Source organism: Melospiza georgiana, chromosome 16, assembly GCF_028018845.1.
Source record: "Melospiza georgiana isolate bMelGeo1 chromosome 16, bMelGeo1.pri, whole genome shotgun sequence".
NCBI lineage: Eukaryota > Metazoa > Chordata > Aves > Passeriformes > Passerellidae > Melospiza > Melospiza georgiana.
Window position 1 is genome coordinate 14,453,533 of NC_080445.1, and position 25,388 is coordinate 14,478,920.

The following is a 25,388-nucleotide window of genomic DNA, read 5'->3' on the forward strand; positions in this document are numbered from 1 at the left end:
TCCCTGTGTCCTGTCCCTCCATCCCTTGTCCCCAGTCCCTCTCCAGCTCTCCTGGAGCCCCTTCAGGCCCTGGCAGGGGCTCTGAGGTGTCCCTGGAGCTTCTCCTCTCCAGGTGAGCAGAGGGGGCAGCTCCCTGAGCTTGGAGTATCTCAGTGGCTTCTCTGGACACCCTTGAGCAGCTCCCACTGGATTCCCCCATGCAGGCAGTGCTGGGCTCTCAGGGCTCAGTCCCATCCCCTGAGCCTGCAGCCTCCTGGCAGAGACAGCTGCAAACCCCTGTGTGCATTCCTGATTGCCCTGCACTAACAAATCAGGGAACTTATTCAGGATTCCCCAGCTCCCTCCAGAGATACCCACACACCACACACAGGCTTCTCAGCTTTTATTCATTTATCCAAATCAGCAAATGCTGTTTTTTCCATGGACAGCTCACCTTAGGGTAGCACCAGACTGCTGCTGCCTGCACAGCCACCCTAGCTGCAAGGAATGCTGCTTGACATCCTGCAGTTAAGGAACTGCCTCCTCAGGGATACTGTGCTGTCAAAGATCCCCTCCCTGCTGGGCCCTGGGGTGCTCTCACAGCCCTTGTTGAAGCCTTTGCCCCTGTTTGGGGCCTTTTTCCTTCACACACACACTGCCACATCTCACCCCTTTTCCCATGCATTCTGATCAATTGGATCAATCCTGTTAATCCCCCAAACCTCAACTCCAGCCTCAGACTTGGCAAAGCAAGCCTCAAATTCCTGTAGTCACCTTCCAGCCACTGTTCTGCAGAGCCCCCCATTCTGAGGGCACTGCTGAGACAGGGCTTTCCCCTTAGGAGTATTTTGGGGGAGTTTGCTTTAAATTCAAGGGAAGCAGCACTAACTCCCCCATATTACTGCAGCCAGAGGCAGCACCAAGGCTAGGGAGAGACCTTGGAGCTCCCCAGTGACAGGGAATGAGAGACAAAGCCTGAACACTGCTCCCAGCACAGCCTCAGCCCTCTGAGGAGCTCCCAGGGGTGCTGCAGGAGGACAATTCCCTCCCCCTCATCCCAACTCTGCAGGGTGAAGCTCCTGCAGCCTCACCCTGCAGCTGGCACTGGGTGCCCGTGTGCTCCATGGTGTTTGCTCAAGATGAAAAACAGTGCCCAGTGCTGAGGGTGGGAGGTCAGCACGGGCAGGAAGCAGCACCCAGAGCAGGGGACACTGCCACTGTGACACACGGGGGCACAGCTGAGGGCCAGGAAGCACAGGCACTGCAGGCAGGCCAGTTGTCACCCCTGCCTGAAGGGATTCAGGCAGCTCATCAGAAGATGGAGTTGGATGGGTTTTTATATGGGGATCCATGTCCAAATAGCAGAAGGAACACACAGTTCCATCCTCTTCCCAAAGGGACTTAGCATGATTCACCAAGGTCATCACTCATAGACTTCAGTTTTTGATTGTTGTGTTTTTCCCCCTTAGAGGATTCAGGAATAAATGGGAACAGTCATTGGAAACCACTCTACACCAAGGTCCCTGGCACCCTCACCCACTCCCAGGGACAGCCCTGTCCTTGGCAATGCCCACCCACAAATGCTCTGGCAGAACTCTTTCCCAGCACTAAAGCCTGCACATCAAAGGCAGGCAGTGCTGAGGGGCAAAGCCTGGCACCACAGCTCTGTCTGGGCTGTGGTTCCTTTGCCCATTCCCATGGGCACAGAGCTATCCCCGTTCCTGCTCTGCTGCCTTGGCACTCCCCTGCTTGCCAGAGGCAGGGGAAGCTCAGCAGTCCCAGCTCCTCCTTCTCTCTCTCCTGTCTTTCCAGGGGATCCCTGCCTTGCTGGCATCCTGGCACAGCAGGCCAATGACCTCTGCCATACAGCACTGACTACAAAGCCAAGCTCTTGGGGATGAAGTAACAGTGATGTCCTGGGTCTGGCCAGGACAGGGTTCATTCCTGCTGGACCAGGACCTCTCCTGTACCCTTTTGTTATTACTGTTACTGTTCCTTATCTCATTGCTGTTTCCAGTAAAATGCTTTTATTTCTACCAGTGATCTTCACCTTTTGTGCCTCCAGTTCTCTTCTCCATCCCACCTCAGGGGAGAGGAGGTGAGGAGGGGGAGTGGGTGAGTTGGGAGTGTTTCAGTGAATGCCATTCCTAAACCACCAATGTGATCACACCCAGCCCTGAGGACAGCAAGAACCCAAAGTGAACCAGAGTGGGCTGGCTGGAGGAACAGGCTTTGAAACCCAGATCTGGGGTGGCAGCAGAGCAGACATTCCAACTAGGAACAGGGCTGCAGTTTGAGCTCCACTGCAGCTCAAAGAGCCAAACATCACAAAGTCCACTCCCTTCACCCCTCCACAACAAACTGCCTCTTTTATGGCCTCAGATCCATTCTCTGGGCCAATCCCCATGGCACAGGAGGAGCCAGGGACACATTTCAGAGGCCCTGGGGAGCTTGGGATACTGAAAAGGATAATAAATTGATTGCTGTGTGCAACTGTCACCTTTCTACCACCACCCAGACCTGAACAAGGGCTGCAGGAAGCTTAAGGCAGACAGAACTTCTAGGCTTGGAGCTTCTCCTCCAAATCTAAACCTTTCAAACAAAGATCCTGGGAGCCTTGAGTCAGGCCCCAAGAGCAGCTGGCTGTTGTCCTCTGCTGTCCCTCGTCCTCCCAGCTGCGTTCTCAGGTGGCCACGGCCTCCTGGGTGCCCTGCAGGCTGTGGTGGCCCTCGGCAGAGCCCCTGCTCCCTCTCCAGGCACACTCAGCTTCCGGGTGGAACGGTCACCCGACGTCAGAATCCCTGCAGCCACCAGAGAAAGGGACAGTCACCCTCTGCTGGACACAGGGACAAGGAGGGTACAGATTTTCTAAAGGGAGATCCTACCAGAGGGCACACCAGGATGAGAGCCCAGCCCTGAGTGGGCTCCGAGTGAGCTCTTGGTGTGTGGAAATGAGGGATGGTGTCCCCTCAGTGTCACAGCCTGGGACTGGCTGTGAGGGATGGTGTCCCCTCAGTGCCACAGCCTGGGACTGGCTGTGAGGGATGGTGTCCCCTCAGTGCCATGGCCTGGGACTGGCTGTGAGGGATGGTGTCCCCTCAGTGCCATGGCCTGGGACTGGCAGTGAGGGACGGTGTCCCCTCAGTGCCACAGCCTGGGACTGGCAGTGAGGGATGGTGTCCCCTCAGTGTCACAGCCTGGGATGGTGTCCCCTCAGTGCCATGGCCTGGGACTGGCTGTGAGGGATGGTGCCCCCTCAGTGCCACGGCCTGGGACTGGCAGGGAGGGACGGTGTCCCCCCAGCGACACAGCCTGGGACTGGCAGGGAGGGATGGATGGATGATGTCCCCTCAGTGCCATGGCCTGGGACTGGCTGTGAGGGATGGTGTCCCCGCAGTGCCACAGCCTGGGATGGTGTCCCCTCAGTGCCACAGCCTGGGACAGGGCAGGGCAGTTGTTCCCACTCACCCTCCTGGCTCGGTTATGCCTTGGGCCAGCTCTGCCCACTCTGCCCCAGGGCTTGGAGCCTTTGGAGGTTTTGAGTCACAGTCTGCAGAGCTTTTCCTGAGGAGAAACCAAAGGGAAAAAGGAGCATTAGGATGGGGGCAGGAAGCAGGAAAGAACAGGCTGCTCTCAGCCATTGCTCTGAGAACAGGGGTGTCTCTATTGCCTGCAAGCTGCTGGGATGATTTCCTGTCACCAGGAGAACAGGACACAGGATTAGGGAACCCTTTCCCCAGCAGCTCTCACCATTGAGCAGGACATGCAGGGACCACCCCTCACCTCCCAGCCTGGACCTGTCACCAGGGGATGATGCAGAACCCAAGATCTGCAGCAAGAACAGCACCAACTCCAGAGCCTGGAGACTTCCCTGAAGGAACAGGGATTCTCCCAACAACAACTCCAAACCACCAAACCCCACCCAGCCATGCCTCCCACAGCACAACAACAATCCCTCCACAAGCCCAGAGTCCTTCCCAGCTTACCCATCTCTCCCACACACTCCTCCAGCACAGCTGACAGCTCAGGCAAGCTCAGGGACTTCAGGGAGGGCGGCCACCCTTCCAGCACTGCAAGGACAGGGACACAGTTCATCCATCTGCAGCTCTCTGGGACAGCACACAATGGGTTGGTGTTGCTGGGAAGCTTCCCCAGCCAAAGGGATTCCAGTTAAGGCTTCTAAATCACACAGGAAGAGAGCTGGAGCTGCCTGTGCCAAACTGAGGGGTTTTCTGGCAATTCTACCACTTAGGAATTTATGTCTTTAGACTGGCTGGGTTGTTTAATTAAGAGAATCTCAAAGGGATTAAGTGTAATGGACAGAAATCAATGGACAGCATCTCTGCTTGTCTCACTTCTAAGACAGGAGCAAAGAACAGGTCACTAGGAACATGTCACAGGCAGCAAGATAAGAGAGTCTCAGAATCATGGAATGATTTAGGTTGGAAGGGACCATAAAGCCCATCCCATTCCACCCCCTGCCATGGATAGGGACATCTTTCACTAGACCAGATTGCTCCAAGTTCCCTTCAGCCTGGCCTCGAGCACTTCCAGGGATCCTTTACCAGCTCCTAGGGATAAGGAGCTGCTGGGTCAGGCCTGCCCAGCCACAGAGGTTGTCCCATGGATCCAACGGCAAAATCCCCAAACCGGGTTAGGGAACCAACCACCCCTTCTGGTTCAGACCCTGCTGCAGTGCACAGGGTGGTAACAAACCCGAGGTGCAGCCACAGGTCCCTGAAGCAGGGCTGTGCTACAGCTCTGCATTTTCAGCCACAAACGCTTGTCAGACCCCAAAACTTGCTGAGAAACTCTGCAAGTGCCACTCCAAATACCCTGAGAGCGAGAATTCAACTCACTCTAAGAGTCTGGCTGCTCATCCATTCCCACATTCCAGCAAGGAAAGGCAGGCAGGGCTTTGCCCTGGGCTCACCTGGGCGCTCCCTGGGCCGCTGCTCCCGCTGCTGCTCCCGCGTGTCCGGGGCCAGCCGGGCCGACAGCTCTGCCTGGCAGCTCCTGCAAAGCACAGCCCGGCCATCAGCGGGACAGGGACAGGCTGGCAGTGCCACTGCCCTTCCTACAGCCTGCAGTACCTGCGCGGGGTGCCCGGGCAGCGCCTCCAAGGCTGCTCCTTGCTGCTTCCCAGGAGGAGGAAGTGGTGCCCAGCCCAGCTCCCAGTCACTGCTCAGCTCCCAGCCACTGCTCCCCATCTGCAGCCACAGCCAGCTCTGCACAGAGGAGCTGTGTTGGTCTGTGGGAGAATCAGGCCCAATCCAAGGTTTCTAATGGGCAAAGGAAATGGCCTCAGGAGAGGCATGAGGGCACCCAGGTTCTCAGGCTGTCATCACCATGCCACCAATTTAAGTAGTTTATGTTCAGAGCATGGCAGGGCCCTTCTACAGCAGCCTCAGCTCCTCAGCCAGGGGGACAAGCCAGGCTCTGCCCCTTGCAGAGGGAATATTGCTCTGCTGAGCTTCTGGATCCAACTTCAGCTCACCCTGGCTTGGCAGCCAGCAGACCCCACTCCCTTGGGCTAGGATCCATAAGCAGCAGGATTTGTGCCACTTTCAGGGATGTCTCTGTTGTATCACTGGACAGGATAAGGCCCATGAGAGGAGTCCAACTGGGGCACAGAGAAAAGCACCACAAAGGCAGTAAAAGGAGTGTCAGGAGGTTATTTAGATTATTCTGCCAGCTGTCACAGAGCTGCAAGAAAAATATTCTTCACTTGCAAGTTACTGCACATCCTTTGGCAGGGTATGGGTTAAAAACTCCTTTTTGTATTCAAAAAGGTCCTGATCACCAAGTTTTACCCTGGGTGCCTTTGATTGCTTCTAGTTGAAACTGGACCACCCAGCACACCGAAAATCCCACTTCCAGCTCGAGCATCATTTTGAAGCACAAAACTTCACATGTGCTCCCATGGCTGTGGCTTTTCACTGGGGGAAGTCAGGCAGGATCCAAATGTGTTCAGGCGCCAGGTGAGCTCTCCTGCCTTACCCTGAGCATCACCTGTAAGGCTGCCAATACAACCCCAAATCCCATTTCCCAGCAGTCTCAGTGTTACTTCCTGGGAATGACTTACTTGATCTGATCCAGCAGGACTCCAGCATCTGTGGTGATGGCCTGAGCCTCTCTGAGCTGGCACTGGATGGCATTCCAGGTCTCATCCCGCTCCATCAAGCAGCTCTCAGCCACTGCCCGCAGCTTCTGCTCCTGGCACACCTGGCCCTTCATCACCTGCACCTCTTCACACCTCTGCAGCAGAGCACACTGGGGATCAGGCTGAGAGCACTGAGCATCTCTCAAGTCCCTGCTATGTTAATGCCTCAGGCAGCCAGATTGTTCCTTTCCAGGGGGAAAGGAAGCTGGATGAAGCTTGTACACTGAGTATAGGTTTGATCCACATTCAGCCTAGCCCCACAGGTACAATTCCCCCTTCCTCTCTGTTTACAAAGTTACTTATGAGTTCAAATTTCCCAAAACAGCACAAGTCTGTTCACTGATGACTCCACCATAAAAATGACCCTGCTGGCAAACAGTAGGAATTTGATTCCTGCCCTGGCTCCTATAGTTCTCAGCTGGATGGGAAACAGACACAAAGGAGCACCAAGGATGAAGAGTGGGTACGTTGTACTTGTGGTGTTTGTACATCAAGTGTGCCCACTATAAGCTGTGGCTTGAGGTGAAGGAAAAACCATCAGAGGCACAACAAAACCACAGCACTGATCGCTTCCTGCAGGGTGTAGGGTCCTGAGGAGTTGGCAGCAGCCTCACCTTGTGCAGCTGGATGGCCAATTCCTGCATCTCTGCCTCCAGTCGATCAGCGTAGGCCAACTCCAGCGCGTCGCTGGGCGGGCGGGCGCTGCTGTGCCAGCGCGCGATGGCCGACGTCATCTTCCTCTTGGGGCCAAACAGCCTGGGGATGGAACCAACACGGGTCAGGCCCTGCACCACCTGTCCCTGGGTGTTGTGGTGTGCTGTAATGTCCCATTTTGGCCTTCCAGGTCATCCCCCCAGGTGTGCCTATACCTCTCTCCCTTCTCCCTCGCCCCCATGCTGAGTGAGTCCTGTCAATCAGGCTGAACATTCCAGCAAGGCGTCGTGTGGTTGGTCAAGTTCAAAGGATGCCCCTGTGCCCAGGGGTCATTGGCCTGTCTGGGTGTCATCTTCCCCTGAGACCCTGCCCCTCTCACCTGGTTGGTGGCTCACCTGTACCTCCCCTCCCCCTGTCCCTGAGCTTAAAAAGGTGATCAGACCATGCGGCCGAGGTTCTGTTGGAGCAGCTCCTCACGTTCAGACCTCTGTAACCATGGAATAAACCTCTGGACATTAAACCCTCCAGCAGAATCCTCTCCTTTTTCTCTTCACCATCGCCTGAAGCTATTCCTCCTGAGCTAAACGGGGTTCCTAACAAGCCTGGACTTGTTCAGTGCCCAGCTGCAACCACCAGCAAGCCAAGGTATCTCTGGGGTGATACACTGCAGTTGCTGCCTTTGGCCCAGCAGCGAGGGTCAGACTGGCCCAGGCACAATCTAACTGGTAATATTGGGAGCCTTTTTCCAATACCTGGGCACAACAGGACACCTTGAGCACCTCTGCAGTGCCCCGGTCTCTCCAAGGTACCTCCAGAAGCATGAGTGTGTTACAGCCGAGGACACGGGGATGTCAAATTGTGTGGGAGGCAGCCAGAAGGGAGCAGCACTCCCCAGTTAAACATTCCTGACCAGGCTAGACAAGGTTTGTAGGGGGAAGCTGGGACAGACAGGACAGGACAGACACTCACGTGATGCCAATTTCCTTCAGGTCACTCTCTGTGAGGGTCAGGAAGATCCGGAGGTCCACGTCCTGCTCCTCAAACACCTGCAGGTACTTCAGGCACCCAATCTCCTCAAGGAATGTTGCCAGGTCCTGCAGCCCAGACAAAAGAAACTTAGTTACATTCTCTCAACAAAAGCATCACCATTCCTCCTAATCATAAATATTTGTTCATGCTCTTGTAGTAACACCTTTCTGGGTTCCAGCAGCAACCACAACTTCCTGTGGTTCCCTGCCCTTCTCCACAGTCACACACCAGGACTGGTCTCTGCTACAGCCACACCTCTTCTAACAAGTACAGAGCAGAATGACCCAGAATCAGCCACCCCAGCCCACCCCACTGCCAGGTTTGACAGCCCACCCACAGGCCTGAAGGGTCAAGGAAACCCCTTCCAGCAACATCTCAGCAAACAGCTCCTCTACAAGAAACTGCTGTTTCACAAGTGTTTAAGTTTGGCATATCAGGTGTTTTGGTAACCCTGGAAAAGCCTCCCACACCTGGCACAGTGACAGAGCCTGCAGGACAGTCTGTGCTTACCTGGGGCCCTGTGTAGGCTGGGGGCTCAGGAAGGACCAGGTGCTGGCAGCAGCCCCCAGCCTTCCCCAGGCAGTGGCTCCCCTGGCTGTCACTGTTGCTGTAGCGGGCCTTGCCCTTAAAGCTCTTGGCTTGTTTCCGACTCGGGGGGCTGTTGGTGTGGTCAGAGTCCTGGAAAACACAAAACCACCCACAGGATGGAAAGGATGATTGTGCAGAGATGGCAGGATCAGAGGGGCTGACTAGTGCAGGTTCCTCCAAGACCTAAAGGTCCTTTTGTACCCCAGAGCTGCCTTGACCCATGTGAGCTGTGAGTGACCTCCAACCTCTTCCCCTTCCTTGGTTTTCCTGTCCATGGAAGAGCCTTTCCTCACCCAGCCTGGTCCTACAGGCTCCCATGGCAGTAGAATCTCCCAAGGGTGAAAGCACTGCCCAAGCTGAAGGCAAAGAAAAGAAAATCCACCTCATTGCTTTCCAAAGAGCCTTCACTGCTGACTCCTGGGATTCTGATTAAGCATTCACTGCTGCTGCTGCTGCTGCTCCTGACGGTTCCCAAGCTGTTGCTGGACAAAGCACTATCCTCTGGAAAGGAACAGGAAAAAACCAGTGAAGTACAACTTTGTTACATTCTGGTTTTGTTTTATTACCAGCAAAACATCCCAGAGATGTAAAGGAAGGTGAGATACAGAGCAAGGCTTCATGTGCAGCACTCAGGACATAAGATGACACCCTGAGGCAGAGATTTCACTTCTGATCCCCAGCACTCTTCTTTCCCCAGGTCTGTTTGCCACCAGAGACACTTCTGGAAACAGCCATGCTCTGTCTTCTTCCCACCCTCCTTCAGACTATTTGTACAAACTGATGAAATTACCACACTGAGCTTCATCTTCTGTAGCTAAACCATCCCAGCTTTCCCTCAGGAGAGACATTCCAATCTCAGCACCTCAGTGGGACAGGAAGGCAAGGCCTGGACTCACCCCCAGGTGTGCACTGCATTTCTGAGACAGTGACTTACCCCTGCTGCTGCTGCTGTCCACGTCCAGCTCATTGATGGGGGAGGTGACGTCCCTGTGCCGGATGACACCTGGCACACAGCTGCCATCATTGCTGAAGGTGACATAGCCCTGAGGGGGCACCTGCTCTGTGTGCAACAGGAAGGGAGAACAGAGATTAGGATGCAAGTTAGTCAGGGAGGCTCCTGCAGAAAATGTAACTTCTTCTGGATCTGAAAATAACCAAAATGAGACTGCGCTCAAAACTGACAAGCTTCATTCTAAAAAGCACAGAGAGCACCTGAGGAATGCAGGGTCCCTGCAGTTCCCTCACATGACCCTACAGCACATGAACTTCATTTACACTGAAAGAAAGTCAGAGAAAACACCTTATAGTAGAGATGTACCTTAAACAGCAGCTTCCAGCACTCCCTCTCCTCATTATACTCAAATTAAGAAAGGGGAGAAAGAGCTGCTTAGGAGAACAGCCCTGCACAACCAACATCCCTGCAGCTGTGCTGAAACACCAGGAGAATCCCACTGGCATTTAAGCTGATAGTATCATTCCAATACAGCCTGAGGGATAACACAGACTTGTGTTTAAGAGAATGAACTGAGCTTTGAACATGCTTCCAAGTCCATAACCTTGGTTAGTCCAGGCAACTAGTCTGAGAAATACCTATGACAGACAGCAAAACAAACTCCTAGCACTGAATCCAGGATGTCTAACTGGCATCATCTTTCTCTTGGTCTACTGCAAAGGTTTTGCAATTTCATTTTTAGAAGCATTTCAAACATCAGGGAAGGCACAACTCACAAGTTCACTCTTATGATCAGTGATGTTTTTGGTCGCTGTGAGCACCTCCCTGTCATCAGCTTCAAAAGGGGTCTCAAACTTTTGAGCCTGCCTAAAAAGGGAAACTGAACTGTTCTCAAGAGTCAGGGGAACAGCAGTTGAGGTGAGAGCAGAAAAGCACTCATCAATATCCAGTCCTGACAACAGAGTTTAGGGGGTTTTCTTTCTAACCCAGACAGTGGACAGTGAACACCTCCATACAAAGCTATCTTTGTCCTGTATGAACCCCACACGAATCCCAACAAATCAAAAACAGACAGCAGGAACAGCTGCAGTGCATTTGAGGTCTCAGGGGACTGATCCTCAGGCTCCCAACTCTCCTCACCATAGCAAGACTGCTTCCTTCCCCCAAGGCCAATTGCTGTGATCTTGGCCAAGGCCTGGGGCCCTTCATGGATGCTGGGACCCTTGGTCCTACGAGCAGGTCTCTGTCTCTGGGGAGCAGGACATGATTCATCTGAAGAACTCAGCTCCTCATAGTTGCCTGTAGTTCAAACACAGGTTGTTAACAGCACAGGAAGTAATTTGCCTGTTTTACTTGCTACTGGTCCTGTAAGTGCAGTGGAAAGAAAAAGAGAAATGTTAAAGATGGAAGGTGGAACAGCTAACCTAGGTCAGAAAGGGGCCAGCAGACAAGAGTTGTTGGATTCATGCCTCTTTCATCCACAGAAATGCTGGAATTCCCAGGATAGACCAGGTAGCACCACCCCATCTACACAGTATAACATACTTTCAACCTCACTTCAGGTTCATCTTGAAATGAACAGGGTCAAACATCTGTTACCTGGACCTCTGCAGAAGACCTTGGGCACTGGGGCTGCATGCAGATCTATCAGCCCCACAATCTTTGTGTGGCCATACTTCATGGCCAAGGTCCGTGCTGTGGCTCCAGTGTTATCTCTGACATCTGCCTTCACTCCCTGCAGAAAAAGCACCTGGTTAAGTGCACATGGCAGAGGGCAGTGTAAAAAATATATATGCATTTCAAAAAAGCCACCAAAATTGTCTTAACTCCTCCATCAGCAATACAGGCTCACCTTTGACAGACAGTTCAAGTTGCACTAATACCCTGAATACCTTTCTAGTTATCTCCAATTCCTGAATGCCAAATAGCCCAGGGCTCCTGTGCATTGCCACTGGGAACAGGTTTGTTTGATTTGAAGTGTTTTGCATTGCTGCCTCCTTCTGGCAGTAAGCTGGACCAGTCAGAAGGGATTTAAACCAAACTGTAAGAGCCCTGCATGCTCATGAGCTTTTGGATGCAGACGTCCAGTAGCCTGAGCATGCAAGCCTGTGAACACAATAGAAAAATTACAGCTTCAGTTGTTTTCTAATTCAGTCATTATTCAGTTATATCTGGACAGTCAGATCTCACTCCTATTCCTGCAAGGCCAGTATAAAATCAGGGTACCAGCCTGCAGAAAGCAGATACTGTGAAAACAGTCCTGAAAGTCCAGGACTTCAGAGGTGACTGTCATCAAGAAGCAAACATAACACTGTCAAAAAAAGCACAGTGTGAAAATTGTGGTAGTTCCTCTGAGGGCTGGAACCAGACTTTCAGCTCCCCAGAGAACTGTCAGGACACTCACATGATTGAGAAGGTACTGAACAATGATCTCATGGCCAGAAGCAGCTGCTTCCATCAGAGGTGTGTACCCATACACTGGCTCCCTGGGGAGAGAACACACACATGGACAGGTAGAACCACAGCTGAAGTTTTGCCATTCCCTAACAGAGCATTTCCACCCCTCAACTTTTGCTGATCACAGACTCTATGATGTACTGGCTGTCCTGTTGTAGAATTGATTCCCTGTAGAGATTCAGTGTTCCTAAACTTGCTGCACAGCAACTGATTACTCTTCCAGCTGCAGATCTGCCTTGAAGAGCCCAAATCACTTCTGCAGGAGCTAATAAAGTAAGAACCTCTTGTTGCCCTCAGACAATTCCATGTGCATAAATGTGGGCTGGTCCCCAAGGCATGAGAATGCAGGGCACACTTCAAAAATCAACCTGAACTCTGAGTATATTAAAAATCAATAAAAAGACTTATGAAGTGCACTTGAGCTCAGAAGGTGACAGTGTTTAGCTGATAATTAATCAAGCAATAAATCTAATCTCCCTTGATCTTAGTTTAATAAACAGTGACAGCATGAGCAGACTTCAATTCAGTTTGCAGGTCACCTGTCCCTGTATTAGCTGTGCCACATCCTGAGGTACAGGGGGAAGACAAAAGCAGGTGTCTGCTGGAGTGTGTTCATCTGCCACCTGTTGCCTTCATACTGAACGATAAATGACAATGAAATTATTGCCAACCAGGGCTCTATGTACATGGAACTCTAATCATAGTCCTGTTATTTCTGAGGCCTGCTTTTTACAGCTTTCCCAAAACCTTCAGATTTTAAGGATTCCCACACGAAATGACAGATTCCTCCTTACTTGCAGTTGGCATTTGCTCCATTCTCCAGTAAGAACTTGACCATCTGCTGGTGCCCAGCACTGGTGCAGTGGAACAAGGCAGTCCAGCCATGGATGTCCTTCATCTCCAGCTCTGCCCCTTGCTGCATGAGAACAGACAATACTTACTGCATCTGTAAGCCACTGCCCTTTTATGCTGGGACACCAGGAGTTTAAATTAAATCCCACCACAAAGCAGACCTCACAACAGAACACAAAGTGGCAGCTTGTGGATAATCCCACCCTGAGCATTTACAGCACGTGCTGTGGCTTTACCTGTGTTTTATGGGAGACACACCTGGAGGAGGAAGTAAGCCACACTCTCATTGCCACAGCTGGAGGCCAGCATGAGGGGAGTCTGCCCTTCTGGGGTGGGGATGTTCACGTTCACTCCTGCTTCCAGCAGCAGGTGCACGATGTTGTCGTGGCCGATGTAGGAAGCGTACATGAGTGGGGTCCAGCCCCCACAGTTCCTCTGGTTCAAATCCAGGTCTCCACTAAGGAACAGAGGAAAGAAATCACATCAACTATTGTGCTGGAGCTGTGGAGCACAGCTGGCTTCTGCATACTGTTGTTATCATCTAGCACTGAAGCCTGCATGGGAATTTCCACCTGGCCCAGCACAACCTCCCCCAGATCGCAGAATCACAGAATGCTTTAGGGAACTTAAAGAGCACCTCATTCCAGCCCCTACTAAAACACCAAGGAGGTCAATTTTATCAGCAGATTGGCCCCTGGAAACTTTGTGCCAAGAACCCTTTGGGAGCCCCAGTGACATGTCCCTGTTGCCCCGATCAGTGTGGCACTGGTGACAAGCACACCTGCAGCAGGTGGCACCAGTGACAAGCACACCTGCAGCAGGTGGCACCAGCCATTGCTACTGTTGACAAGCACCCCTGCAGCAGGTGGCACCAGCTGTGCCACCAGTGACATGCACACCTGCAGCAAGTGGCACCAGTGACAAGCACACCTGCAGCAGGTGGCACCAGCCATGGCACTGGTGACAAGCACACCTGCAGCAGGTGGCACCAGCCATGGCACTGGTGACAAGCATACCTGCAGAATGTGGCACCAGTGACAAGTACACCTGCAGCAGGTGGCACCAGCCATTGCCACTGTTGACAAGCACCCCTGCAGCAGGTGGCACCAGTCATGCCACCGGTGACAAGCACACCTGCAGCAGGTGATGCCAGCCGTGGCACCAGTGACAAGCACACCTGCAGCAAGTGGCACCAGTGACAAGCACACCTGCAGCAAGTGGCACCAGCCATGGCACTGGTGACGAGCACACCTGCAGCAGGTGGCACCAGCCGTGCCATTGGTGACAAGTACACCTGCAGCAGGTGGCACCAGCCATGCCACTGGTGACAAGCACACCTGCAGCAGGTGACACCGGCCGTGACAAGCACCCCTGCAGCAGGTGGCACCAGCCATGGCACCGGTGACAAGCACCCCTGCAGCAGGTGGCACCCCCTGTGCCCTGCCCAGCCCCTCTCACCGCTGGATGCACTCCTGCACCACGTGGTACTGGCCGACAGACGAGGCCGTGTGCAGGTCCAGGGGCACGTCGAGCTCCTCGCGGCACAGCGCGGGCCCCAGCCCGTGCCACATGGACAGGCTGCGGCTCAGCAGCTCCGACTCGCTGGCCTCGTCGCTCAGCTCCGACATCCTGCCCTGAGGAGACAAAGCACAGCACAGCTCTCAGCTGCTCGTCCCTGTTTGCCACGCAGTTACAGCTCCACGCTGCCACAGGCCTGGAAGGTGAGGTGGGGGCTTCAAATTCTTACCTCAACTTTGATTGACTCCTCAACCCAAACCAATAACTGCTGCTGAGAAGATTTTGCTGGAAGTTTTCTCTTGCTGTAGAAAACTCTGGGATTCCAATACACTGCAAAAATAAAAGGCAATAATGCTAAAGCCCACGTTTTTCAAATCTCATTTTAAGACTGCAGGAGCGGTGGCTTTATTTCCTGCCTGCCTAATTCAAACAAGCCTAAGGCAGCTTTGAATAACCTCAGCAAGAGAAGACTAAACATCTATTTAAGACCTGAAGGTAGGCTTAGTGTTTTACAAAAGGATGTAATTCTTGCTCTGCATGTTTTATAATGCAGGGAGAGAATTAAGAATTCATGTCTCAGACATTCCTGGTCTTGTCCATCTGTCTTGCATTACAGGATGGTCCTGATTAAATTAAGACTCAATCATTAATAATGACAACTGCCCACTGCTCCCAAAACCACTCTGTCACGTGAAGAGGGTGCACCCTCCACTGTCACCAAGTTGTAAGCAGATTGTTTCTACCATTTATTGTTTCAGCCCTTCAGAGGCAGCCCAGCCCCATCTCAGTAAACCCTGGAAATGCTGAAACACTGGGAGCAGCAGCAGCACACCCACCCATTCATCATCCCAGCACACCCCCCTTCCTGCAGACACAACTTAATTACAGCTCCTCCAGCTCCAGGACTGCCTGGAAGGTTTATCCCAGGCCCAGCCTTAGGGAGCAAGTGCAGACAAATCATTTGAACCTCTCACAGGAGAGAGCTCTTGTCTGGCACTCCATGAAGAGCTGCTCAGCACAGCTGCAGCTCCAGGACACAGAACCCCAGAGTGGTTCTGGCTGCAAGGGGACCACTGGGTGTCATCTCACTCAACCTCCCTGCTCAAGCAGGGTCCCCTGACCACAGGGCTGTGTCCAGGTGGGCTCTGAATTTCTCCAGGGAAGGAGATCCACAGCCTCTCTGGGCAGTTTGTTCCAGGCAATCCCATGGGAATTTTCCCTCCCTGCCCACCATACAGCACTGCTGGGGCTTGCCTGGTCCCTTACATAAGCTAAGCCAACATAAAGTCCTTCTTCTTCCTGGTAAATCCTCACCAATTTAACTCCTTGGATTCATTCTGGGGTCAGGCAAATGCCAAAAGAGGAATAAAAGAGAGCAGGAACAGGTTTTTCAGCAGTAGCTGCCCCTCAGATTCCCTCAGCTGTAACATTTCAAGACCACACTCCTGTTTTCTGAGCAACTGGGAGTCTTTCCCTTGCAAGCACCAGTCCCTTTTCCTACAAGAAAACTCCTTTCATTCCTACCTCTTCAGTCCCCACCTGGATCCTTTCTCTCCCACCCTCCTTTTCTTCCCCTCCTTCATTCTCAGCTTGTTAAGACTACAAAAGCACCATCTATTCTATTCCATCAGCTGGGAAGAAATTATTTCCCTTTAAAAATATCTGCAAAAGGACCTACTTAGCCTGACAGCAGCAATTTGTAGTGCACTGGGCAACCCAGAGGCCTCAGACAGGAATAAGGAAAGGGCCTGGACAGCTCACAATCAAACCACAAGGAGAGCAAAGTGGATTGAAGTGGATCACATGGGGGAGAGTAAGAGTTTCTCACTAAAACAGGTTAAAGCTGCCCCAGGGAGGCCAAAAGGCAGTGAAAGGAGGTAGAATCCAGGGCAGTTTGTAGAAGCACATTTAGGTGCAAGTGAAGCTCATTGTTCTCCACCCTCCTTGTTAATTGGGTACATTAATTATAAACCACTCAGGTGTTTGGTCTTTGTCAGAATCAGCCACTCTCAGGTCCAAGTTACCAATGCAGCCTTGGTGAGGTGATCCACAGTCACAGGACACAACATCCAGCACCTTCAGCCTCCTCCACCTCCCCTGTGCTCTGCCTACACATTTGCTTTTTATTGTTTAAAGCTCGGAGGTTTCCCCTCACACTGAACTTCAGCAGGCTGTCAGCTCTGTGAGCACCTGAGGACAGCTGCTCACAATCTCCAGGACAGCAAGAGTGACCAGAACCCTCAGGACTGAAATGAAAAGAGGGGAATGAAACAAAAGTGGGGTTGTCTGGTGCAGAGAGGAGCCTGGAGGGGACATGTGACACGAGCATCCAATACACAATAATCCATCATATCATGGAAGACCAGGATGGTTTGGGTTGAAGGGACCTCAAGGCCCATCCTGTCCCACCCCCTGCCATGGCAGGGACACTTTCCACCATCCCAGGTTGCTCCAAGCCCTGCCCAACCTGGCCTTGGACACTGCCAAGGACCCAGGGGCAACCACAGCAGAACCTAAGAAGCTCAAGTCATTGCACAGAAGATTCAAGACAAAGCCCACAAAAATCCCTGTAAAAGTAAACATGGGAGTACTGAGGGACACTGGGTTACTAAGAACAAGTTTGCCAAAACCTCCTGAACATTGACAGTCTGTTCCCCTGCTTTGGGACAGAGTGACAAGCTCACATTTGCCAGAGGCCTCCGTCAGCTCTGCTGTCCTGCTCTCAGCTGGCATTGAGTTCATTCTCTTGCCAGCAGCTGGCACAGGCAGCTTTTGGGTTCAGGCTGAGAAGAATGCTGATAACACACTGAAGCTTTGGCTGCTGCTATCCATGCTTACCCTAAACCAAGGACTTTGAGCTTGCCATGCTCTGCTAGCAAGGAGGTGCCCAAGAAGCTTGGAGGGCTGACCCAAACTGGGCACTGGGATATTCCATTTCACAGGGCATGGAGTTCATGTAATCCCAGTATGAGAACTGGGGAGTGTGGCTGGGAGGGGCCAGTGATGGGAATCAGCAGGTACTGAGTTCCTTTTGAGCTTCTTTTGGGTTTATTTTCTCATTGTAATTATTATTATCATTACATTTTACTTTGCTTCAATAGTTAAATTGTTCTTACCTCAAGCCATGAGGTTTTTTACTTTCTTTTCTGATTCTCCTCCCCATCCCACTGGGATGGAGCAGGGAAAAGCAGCAGCCTGGTCCCTGGTAACCAGCTGGGCTCAAGCCATGACACCTGTGAGGCTGCTGTTGTTATTATTATTAAAGTTCATCCATCAGCACTCAGCTATTTATCAGGGTCAGAGCTCTACAGTGCTGGGGCAGCAAACCCCACACTGCCCTGGATTTGGAGTTTGCTGTTTGAGCAAATCAGAGAGCAGAGAAAAAATAAACTTAGTAGGAAAACAGACATAAAAAGCACCTTAGAGCCACACTAAATGGGAGGTGATTTGAGAAGCAACCAGCCCCCACCACAGACAAATGCAGCACTGCCTGTTAATCACCCTCAGCAGGCACTGCTCAATTCACTCTCTCACATCCCCTCCCACAAGCACAGGTGATATCCACACGTGTCCTTCTGGCCCAAAATAGAGACACCCAAGGCAGCACAAGTGTGGAGGCTGCTGGAGAAGACAAGAGAAAGTCACGGAATATCCTGAGTGGGAAGAGACCCCCAGGGACCAGTCCAAGCCCTGGCACAGACCCCCCCACAATCCCACATGGGCATCCCTGGACATCCCTGCCCAAGCTCTCCTGGAGCTGTGGCAGCCTCGGGGCTGTGCCCATTCCCTGGGGAGCCTGGGCTGTGCCAGCACCTCTGGGGATGAACCTTTCCCAAAATCCAGCCTGGCCCTGCCCAGCTCCAGCCATTCCCTGTCCCTGTCTCAGGGATCAGAGCTGCCCCTGGGGAGGAGCTGCAGCCCCCCCTGAGCTCTGCCCTCAGTCTCCTCCTCCAGCTGAACAATCCAAGTGCCCTCAGCTGCTCCTTAGAGCCTTCCCCATGCCCAGGTCCCTCCTCTGGCCACTCTGCGACAACTTTAGACCTTCTGATATTGTGTTTGCCCCCAGGACTTGAGGTGAGGCCACACCAGGGCAGAGCAGAGCAGAGCAGGAACACACTCCCCTTCTGCTTTATTTCCACTAAACCAGCAACAACTTATCAGAGGGAGTAAAAAAAGCCTCGTTGCATTTCTTTTTAAGTGCAATTGTTACCAGCTCAGGCACAACAGGAACCAGAACATCTCATTTTTGCAGTGTATCCCCTGACTGACCGGGTTAGCACAAATCAGCTGCAGGAGCCACACCAGGTTCCTGAGGTGGGCGAGAGAAAACATTCCTGCAGCCACAACACCCGAGTTCAATCCTACCCACATCTGTTGAAAATACACAAAATACACCAAGCTCTTCATCTTTTAATGCTTGGACTCAATCACCTAAAGGTCCTTTCCAAGCTCAGTGATGTCACTCTCAGGCACATTAAACCACATGAAACAACCTCAGAAACACGAGGTAAGAGGCACAAAAGCACTCGAGCAGCCACATTAGGGAGCACAGTGCCCTGCCAGGGGCTGTGCCCGCCACGGCAGCCGGACACGGCACCCGCAGGGCTCGGCCCGGGCTCGCTCCGCTCACACACAACGCACCTGAGGCGAACGCAGCGGCCGGAGCCGCCACAGCGGCCGCCCCGCGGCTGTTACCGAACATCGCCCCGCGGAACGGCTCCGGGGCCGTTACCCGCACCTGCCTCCCGCGCGGCCCTGCTAGCAGCGCGGCCTCAGCATCGCACACTCCAGCGAGCGCGGAGGAACCGCTGCGGCCACGGGCACAACCAGTACGGGGAGTGCCCGAGGCCAGCCCCAGAGGTGAGTGCCGCCCCTGGTGATGCTCCCGGCCGCTGTCCCGTCCCAGCCCCGTCGCTCCCTCACCTGCGCCCCGGTGAGCGCCGCCGCCGGAACTAGTCCGCGCAAGGCATGCCGGGAGCGCCCCCGCCCTCACGGGCCGCGGACTACAACACCCAAGAGCCCCCGCGGTACCGGGCCAATGGGAGGAGCCCGTGCGAGGGGCGGGGCGAAGGGCAGCCAATGCGGTTGGGGCTGGCCGCGGGCGGTTGTACCGAGCAGCCCCCGAGGACGCGGCCCCGCTGCGCTGTCCCTGGCCCTGCGCTCGTCCCGGTGCCGCCGGTTCGCTGTGCCCGCCGTCCGGCCCGGCCCGGCGCTCAGCGGGGCGGTGGGCGCCGTGAGTGAGGGCAGGGGGGCGGGGCGGGGCCGGGAGCGGCGTTGCCATGGGGACGGTGCGCGTGCGCCCGCGGCCGCCATTGCGGGTCTGTGAGCGGGGCCCCTCAGGCAGCCCCGGCCCTGGCCCGGCGCTCCCACCGGGGCTGCCAAGCTCTGCCTGTCACCATTGCGGTGTCCTCACCGCCTCTCCTTCCCAGCAAACGCCAGTTCTGGTGACAAGGAGAAGCTCAGGGTTTCAAGTCTCAGAGTCATGGAGTCGTTAAGGCTAGAAAAGCCCTCCACGATCATCAAGTCCAGCCTTCGACCTCCGTGCCCAAGCTCTCCAGAAAGTGTTACTGCTAACAAATGTTTGTTTTGGAGACAGAGCACTGTTTGCTCCCACAGAGGATGCTGCATTAGCTGACTGACAAGTCAGATCCAGTGTCCGTCCATAACCTTTATTTATCTCAGCTATTTATCTCGGATTTGGCACAGGGAGCCATCCTAAGCAGTTTGTTTTATCCCCATGGGGCTCCTCTGACCCTTGGCAAGCTCTGCTCAGTGTCAGAGCACAGTGCTCCAGCCATGAGGATTTCCCTCTTTCTTATCTCAGTGAAATTTGTCCCACACCAACAAAACCACCATAGATGAGGTCTATAAAGTATCTACAGAGGCAATTTGCAAGTTATAAACTTCCCAGGGAGATAGCTGAGTTTAACTTCACGTTTTGAGGAGTGTTCCTGGCCAATGCAGATAATAGTGTCAGCGTGATCCCTTGAACAGTGATTTCAGTCCTGAACACAAAATAATAAAAATGTGATAAAATAATCACATTGTTCCTTCAGTGGTGAACATAAATCCATGGAATCACAGAATGGTTTGGTTGGAATATTGAGCACGTGTAAGAACACACAGTCACCAACCTCCCATGGTCCTTGTGGGTCTCTTCCAGCCCTGGGTATTCTGTGAAACCTCTGAAGCAGAAATCATTTCCTCTCATGTTTGACTGCCCAGAAAACCATGTGATTTTAGCATAAAATGTGAAGGTTTTCTGTGTTATCTGACCTCTTAGCTCAGCTGCAGTTCCTACTGTGCTGTCTCAACTTCTCGAGGACATCAAGGAACAGGAGGAAAGAATCCACTTTACAAACACTTTGAGAGATCAAAATCCATGAATGTGCCTATTCTTAATTATTTTTTAAAATAAAAATCCAGTGAAAACAAAAGTAACCATGAACCACATGGAAGGTTCTCTGCCCATGGCAGGTGGGTAGAACAAGAGAGCCTTTAAGCTCCATTCCAACCCAAACCATTATGAGATTCTATGACTTTGTGATCATTTTATCTGTCCTTTGGGTAGGGAGGAGGGAATGTGAGGGAATTGGGGAAGAGGAGTCAATCCAGCTGAGAGCAGAGGTGCCAGCTTTGCTGCCTTTGCTCTGTTCCTGTCCCATCCCTGCAGGCAGAACATGGGAAAGTGCTTGGAGAGGACACAGTCACAGCACTGTGGCTAAGAATCCCAAAAAATTCTTCATAAATGAGGGGCTAAACTGCCCTGGGGTGTGTGTGGTGAGTAGGGCACAAAGCTCTCAGCCCTTTCTGAGCTCAGGTGCAAGGGAATAGCTCCAAAAATGCAGATTTTAACATTTCCTGCTGGGAGTGCTGGGAATTCCTCACACACTTTGTCCTGGTTTTGGACGGATGTTATCTCATGTTTAGAGAGGTGTCCTCAAGCTCATCTTTCCTTTGCTTGAAGGGAAGCTGTGCCAATGGCCTCAGAAGCACCAAATGAGGATGCAGAACCTGCAGCTGAGCCTCCTGCAGCTCCTGTGCAGGGGAACAGGACATTCCAGTGGGGATCCATCCTTGCTGCAGTGAAGGACCAGCTCCCATCCCTGGACTCTGACTCCTCCACTGTAAGCTCTGAAATTCTGCCTTTCTTCCCTCTTAAACATGGAAAAAAGCTCTCAAAAGCAAGAGCAGTGACCTTATCAGGCATTTTGGGGTTGCTGGTGTGGTCTCCTGGGTGGGCTGCCTGTCCTGAGTATAGAACAGTGTGTGTTAATCCACACCCTTCTGGATTATCCCTAATTATCAGAGTGTAATTAAAAATCAGACTTCCTCTCCTTGTATTCTTTGAATTCTGCCCCACCTGCAGAGCTGCCTCCAGCCCTGGAGCTGCTGGAGCAAGTCCAGAGGAGGCTCCAGGATGATCAGAGGGATGGAGCAGCTCTGCTGGGAGCCAGGCTGAGACAACTGGGATTGTTCAGCCTGGAGAGGAGAAGCTTTGGGGTGACCTCATTGTGGCCTTGCAGGGCCTGAAGGGGCTCCAGGAGAGCTGCAGAGGGACTGGGGACAAGGGATGGAGGGACAGGACCCAGGGAATGGCTCCCACTGCCAGAGGGCAGGGATGGATGGGATATTGGGAATTGGGAATTGTTCCCTGTGAGGGTGGGCAGGCCCTGGCACAGGGTGCCCAGAGCAGCTGTGGCTGCCCCTGGATCCCTGGCAGTGCCCAAGGCCAGGCTGGGCAGGGCTGGGAGCAGCCTGGGACAGTGGGAGGGGTCCCTGCCATGGCAGGGGTGGGATGAGATGAGCTTTAAATTCCCTTCCCAACCCAAACCATCATGATATTCCATGATATTATGGATTATTATGTACTTGAGGCTGGTTCTCCACAAGACATGTTGATTTTTTTGTGCTTTTTACCTGCCAAAGAAGCATAATTGCAGAAACCTTTTCATAAGAGGTGTGAGACTGAGAGGTGTTGTGCAGTGTTCTTCACTGGTGCAGGTTTTTCCCTTGCTGGGTCTGGGCCAGGCTGTTCTTGGCTGCTGAAATCTCTGCTCACAGGACAGCATTGCTCTGCTGCTCCTCTCCAGTCCAAGATGCTCTGGCACCGACTTTTCTGAGGGGATAATTTGTCTCAAGATTTGATTATTAGTGGCATTTTGTCCAAATCAGAACATTGTGTTAATTTTCAAGCATGTATAAACTTGAAAAACATTTTGAACACAGAAAGGATATATTTTATCCCAACTTATTGTAGCCATTAATGGTACAGGGGGAGATTGTGAGATGTGAAAGAGCCAGAAATGCCTCCAGTGGGTATTTAGTTATTATTTATTACTTATTACTTATTACTTATTACTTAATTTTATTTATTTATTTAATAATAAATCAATATTTATTTATTTAATAATATAATAATTTACTTATTATAATTGTTTATTTATATATTTATTATAATTATATATATTTTTATATAAATATCTATAATATATTTATAGATATAATATATATAAATATATATTTATATATATAAATATATGTTTATATATATAAATATATAATATATATAATATATAAAAATATATATAATTATAATAAATATATATAATTATATATTTTTATTATATTTATAATTATTTATTTAATAATAAATAATTATTTATTATTTATTTTTAATTTTTTAATTAATTATTAATCAATTATCCAAAGCAGTGTCATCTGCTGGATAAAATGTTTATGGGGATTCCATGACTTGGATTCTGCACCTGGATCTGTCACTGTCATGCTGGACAAGCCACATTCCCTCACTGTTCTCAGTTCCCTCTACCTACACTTTTTAATTTTTTAGTTTTAAGTTTTAATTATTTAGAACAACTCTTTCCTGTTAACATGTGTCTCTGCAGTACAGATGAAGGCCCAACACTGAAATTATTTGTAGGTTTTCTGGTTGAGTAAATTACAACCAGGCTAAGCCAGAGGAGCATCTCCAGATTTTGATGCCAAACACCAATGAAGAACCCCAAATCATGCTGAACAATTTTTTCACTCTTTACAATCTCCAAATTCTCTGTTTCTATCCCACATGGAGAAGATTTCCTGCAGAAGGAACTGAGGCAATCTGTCTGGCACTTCATTTGCATTCAGAAGATCTGGTTGTGGAATCCCTGTCCTGCTGAGGCTGCAGTTCCAGGGCTGCACCTTTATCTGAGGAATTTCCACATGGGAAAGATCCATTTGTGCATCCCAGAGCTCTCACCTGAATGTGCCCTGCTCCCACTTCCAAAAATGGCACTCACAAATGTGGTTTATGCCCTGAAGCCCTTCCATTACCCTGAAATGCAATTTATTAAGAGGAAAGATGTTCTGTTGCAGTTGGGTTTGTGTTAATGACACCAGAGAGGATTCTCTGCAGTGAGAATTCCCAAAAATGCACACTTGCAAACCAAAGGGACAGCAGGAAAGCTGTGTCCTGACTGCTGAGGAGGTGCTTAATCTCCTTTTGGTGTCCATGCATAAGGATTCATCTCCAATGCAGATCTGATGTTTAAAAAAGGGATTTTCAGAGCTATCGAAATGCTGCCCGACCAAACCCAGATGCTGTTTGCATTCTGAACAGGAATCAGGGCCATGAAAAGCCTTCATGGCCCTGCCTGGCCTCACCTGGGGCTCCAGCACCTCTTATTTATTTAAGCTGTCCTGTCTAGGAGTAGTATCATTAGTTGTTTTGTGACTAGGTTGATAAACCACAGCTGGAGGGTTGAGAGTTGGTTAGTAATTCATTGATTGTCTAGGGAGGGTAGTAGCCACCTACACTTCTTCTTAATGGTTTGGAAGAAGAGATGATTTAACAAAGAACCCAAACCATGAGCCAAACAAGAAGCCCAAACAATGTAATTTAGAAGACCTAACCCAACACCAGTGAAAGGCAGGGACAAGGAGATGCTTGAGGAGCTCTCTGTGGCACTGACACAACTTCAGCTGTTCCATCAGTGTAAATCTGCAGTGATGGAGAGCAGAGCTTGGATTTTGATTCACCTTAATGTTACTAAAGAACATGCACAAATGTAATGCCTGGCAAATGCTGCTCAGTTCTGGTTGTGTCTGCTGCTCAGTTCTGAGCTCTGGCCCCTCACTCCCTCTCTCTATGTTAGGGGAGTTTTGGTTTCTAGTTATGGTCCTGCCTGAGCCAGATTTTCACCTGTGAATTGAAAGTTTTCATTCTTGATCTCTGCCCAGCCTCATCACTCAAATATGGCCCGAAGATCTGGAGCTGTGCCTCAGCCTGGTTGCTCCCTCTGCTCTGTCCTGCTTGTCCCTCTTGGGTTCTGTGGGACTGGGCTTTGCCTGGTGAGGCCTTGCCTTTCCAGTCCCTGAGAATCCCAGAATGATTTGGCCTGGAGGGATCTTAAAACTCATTGAATTCTGTCCCCTGCCATGGCAGGGACACCTCCCACTGTCCCAGGCTGCTCCCAGCCCTGCCCAGCCTGGCCTTGGGCACTGCCAGGGATCCAGGGGCAGCCACAGCTGCTCTGGGCACCCTGTGCCAGGGCCTGCCCACCCTCACAGGGAACAATTCCCAATTCCCAATATCCCATCCATCCCTGCCCTCTGGCAGTGGGGATCCATTCCCCCTTGTCCTGGACCTCCAGGCCTTGTAAATATTGAGCAGCTCTGCTCCAGCCTCTCTGATGGTGAATGAGGTACTGCAGAGAATCACTTGGGAGATAGAGAACTTCCCACACTTTCCATTGCTTTTCTCAGCAGGATGTTTGTTATCAGCCTCCATGGGAATTTGATGTTTTACATGTTTTTTACATTTGGAGCTTGCTGAAATGTGGGGTTGGTGACTCTTGGGCTACCAGACTGTCTAGCAAAGGTGTGACTGCAAGGAAACTTCTTGTCTCTGCACTTCAAGAGGTGCCAACATGGGAGCTGTCACTGCAAACCAGATATTCCAATATCAGTGAGTATTGCAGTCTCCTGTTGAATTTCTCTGTTTTTCTGTTTGCAGTCTGATTGTGAGAGTGATGAGGAGCTTTTCATCTTCCAGAGGGACCTGCCCAACTTAATTCCAGACCTGTCAGAGGAACTGATGATGTTTGCCCTGGAAGACTCCCAGGAGCAGGTTGGGACTGTTGTGTGTGTCCTGTCCTGTCACCCCTCTCTTCTGGCTGTCCCCAGTGTGAGCAGCTG

At 51.5% G+C, this 25,388-nt stretch overlaps 2 protein-coding genes across 2 annotated transcripts in view; one reads left to right on the top strand and one right to left on the bottom strand.

Annotated features, from left to right (window-relative positions):
• Positions 1-367: 367 nt before the first annotated feature.
• ANKS3 (ankyrin repeat and sterile alpha motif domain containing 3) lies at positions 368-19,170 on the bottom strand. The gene is made up of 18 exons (XM_058035764.1): positions 19,116-19,170; positions 14,422-14,522; positions 14,133-14,308; positions 12,933-13,131; positions 12,617-12,738; positions 11,770-11,851; positions 10,965-11,100; positions 10,506-10,664; positions 9,348-9,473; positions 8,796-8,914; positions 8,336-8,503; positions 7,766-7,890; positions 6,757-6,898; positions 6,065-6,237; positions 4,913-4,995; positions 3,966-4,049; positions 3,448-3,543; positions 368-2,780 (listed from the first exon to the last, which is right to left on the bottom strand). Exons 3-17 carry the CDS (start codon positions 14,300-14,302, stop codon positions 3,461-3,463), a joined length of 1,971 nt encoding a protein of 656 aa, XP_057891747.1. The 5' UTR covers positions 14,303-14,308; positions 14,422-14,522; positions 19,116-19,170; the 3' UTR covers positions 368-2,780; positions 3,448-3,460.
• Positions 19,171-19,323: 153 nt separating this feature from the next.
• DNAAF8 (dynein axonemal assembly factor 8) overlaps positions 19,324-25,388 on the top strand; it is a 111,013-nt gene continuing 104,948 nt past the window's right edge. Inside the window, exons 1-3 of the mRNA XM_058035841.1 lie at positions 19,324-19,425; positions 21,160-21,319; positions 25,207-25,320. Of these exons, the coding sequence (XP_057891824.1) occupies positions 21,173-21,319; positions 25,207-25,320 (261 nt within the window). The 5' untranslated portion in view covers positions 19,324-19,425; positions 21,160-21,172. The remainder of the gene's footprint in view (positions 19,426-21,159; positions 21,320-25,206; positions 25,321-25,388) is intronic.

Coding starts and splice junctions, on each gene's coding strand:
- ANKS3 (XM_058035764.1), bottom strand. CDS start 14,302: ATGTCGGAGCTGAGCGACGAGGCCAGCGAGTCGGAGCTGCTGAGCCGC. Junction 12,739..12,932: donor TGGCTTACTTCCTCCTCCAG/GTGTGTCTCCCA, acceptor GTTCTCATGCAG/CAAGGGGCAGAGCTGGAGAT. Junction 6,238..6,756: donor TGGCCATCCAGCTGCACAAG/GTGAGGCTGCTG, acceptor GCTCTGCTGCAG/AGGTGTGAAGAGGTGCAGGT.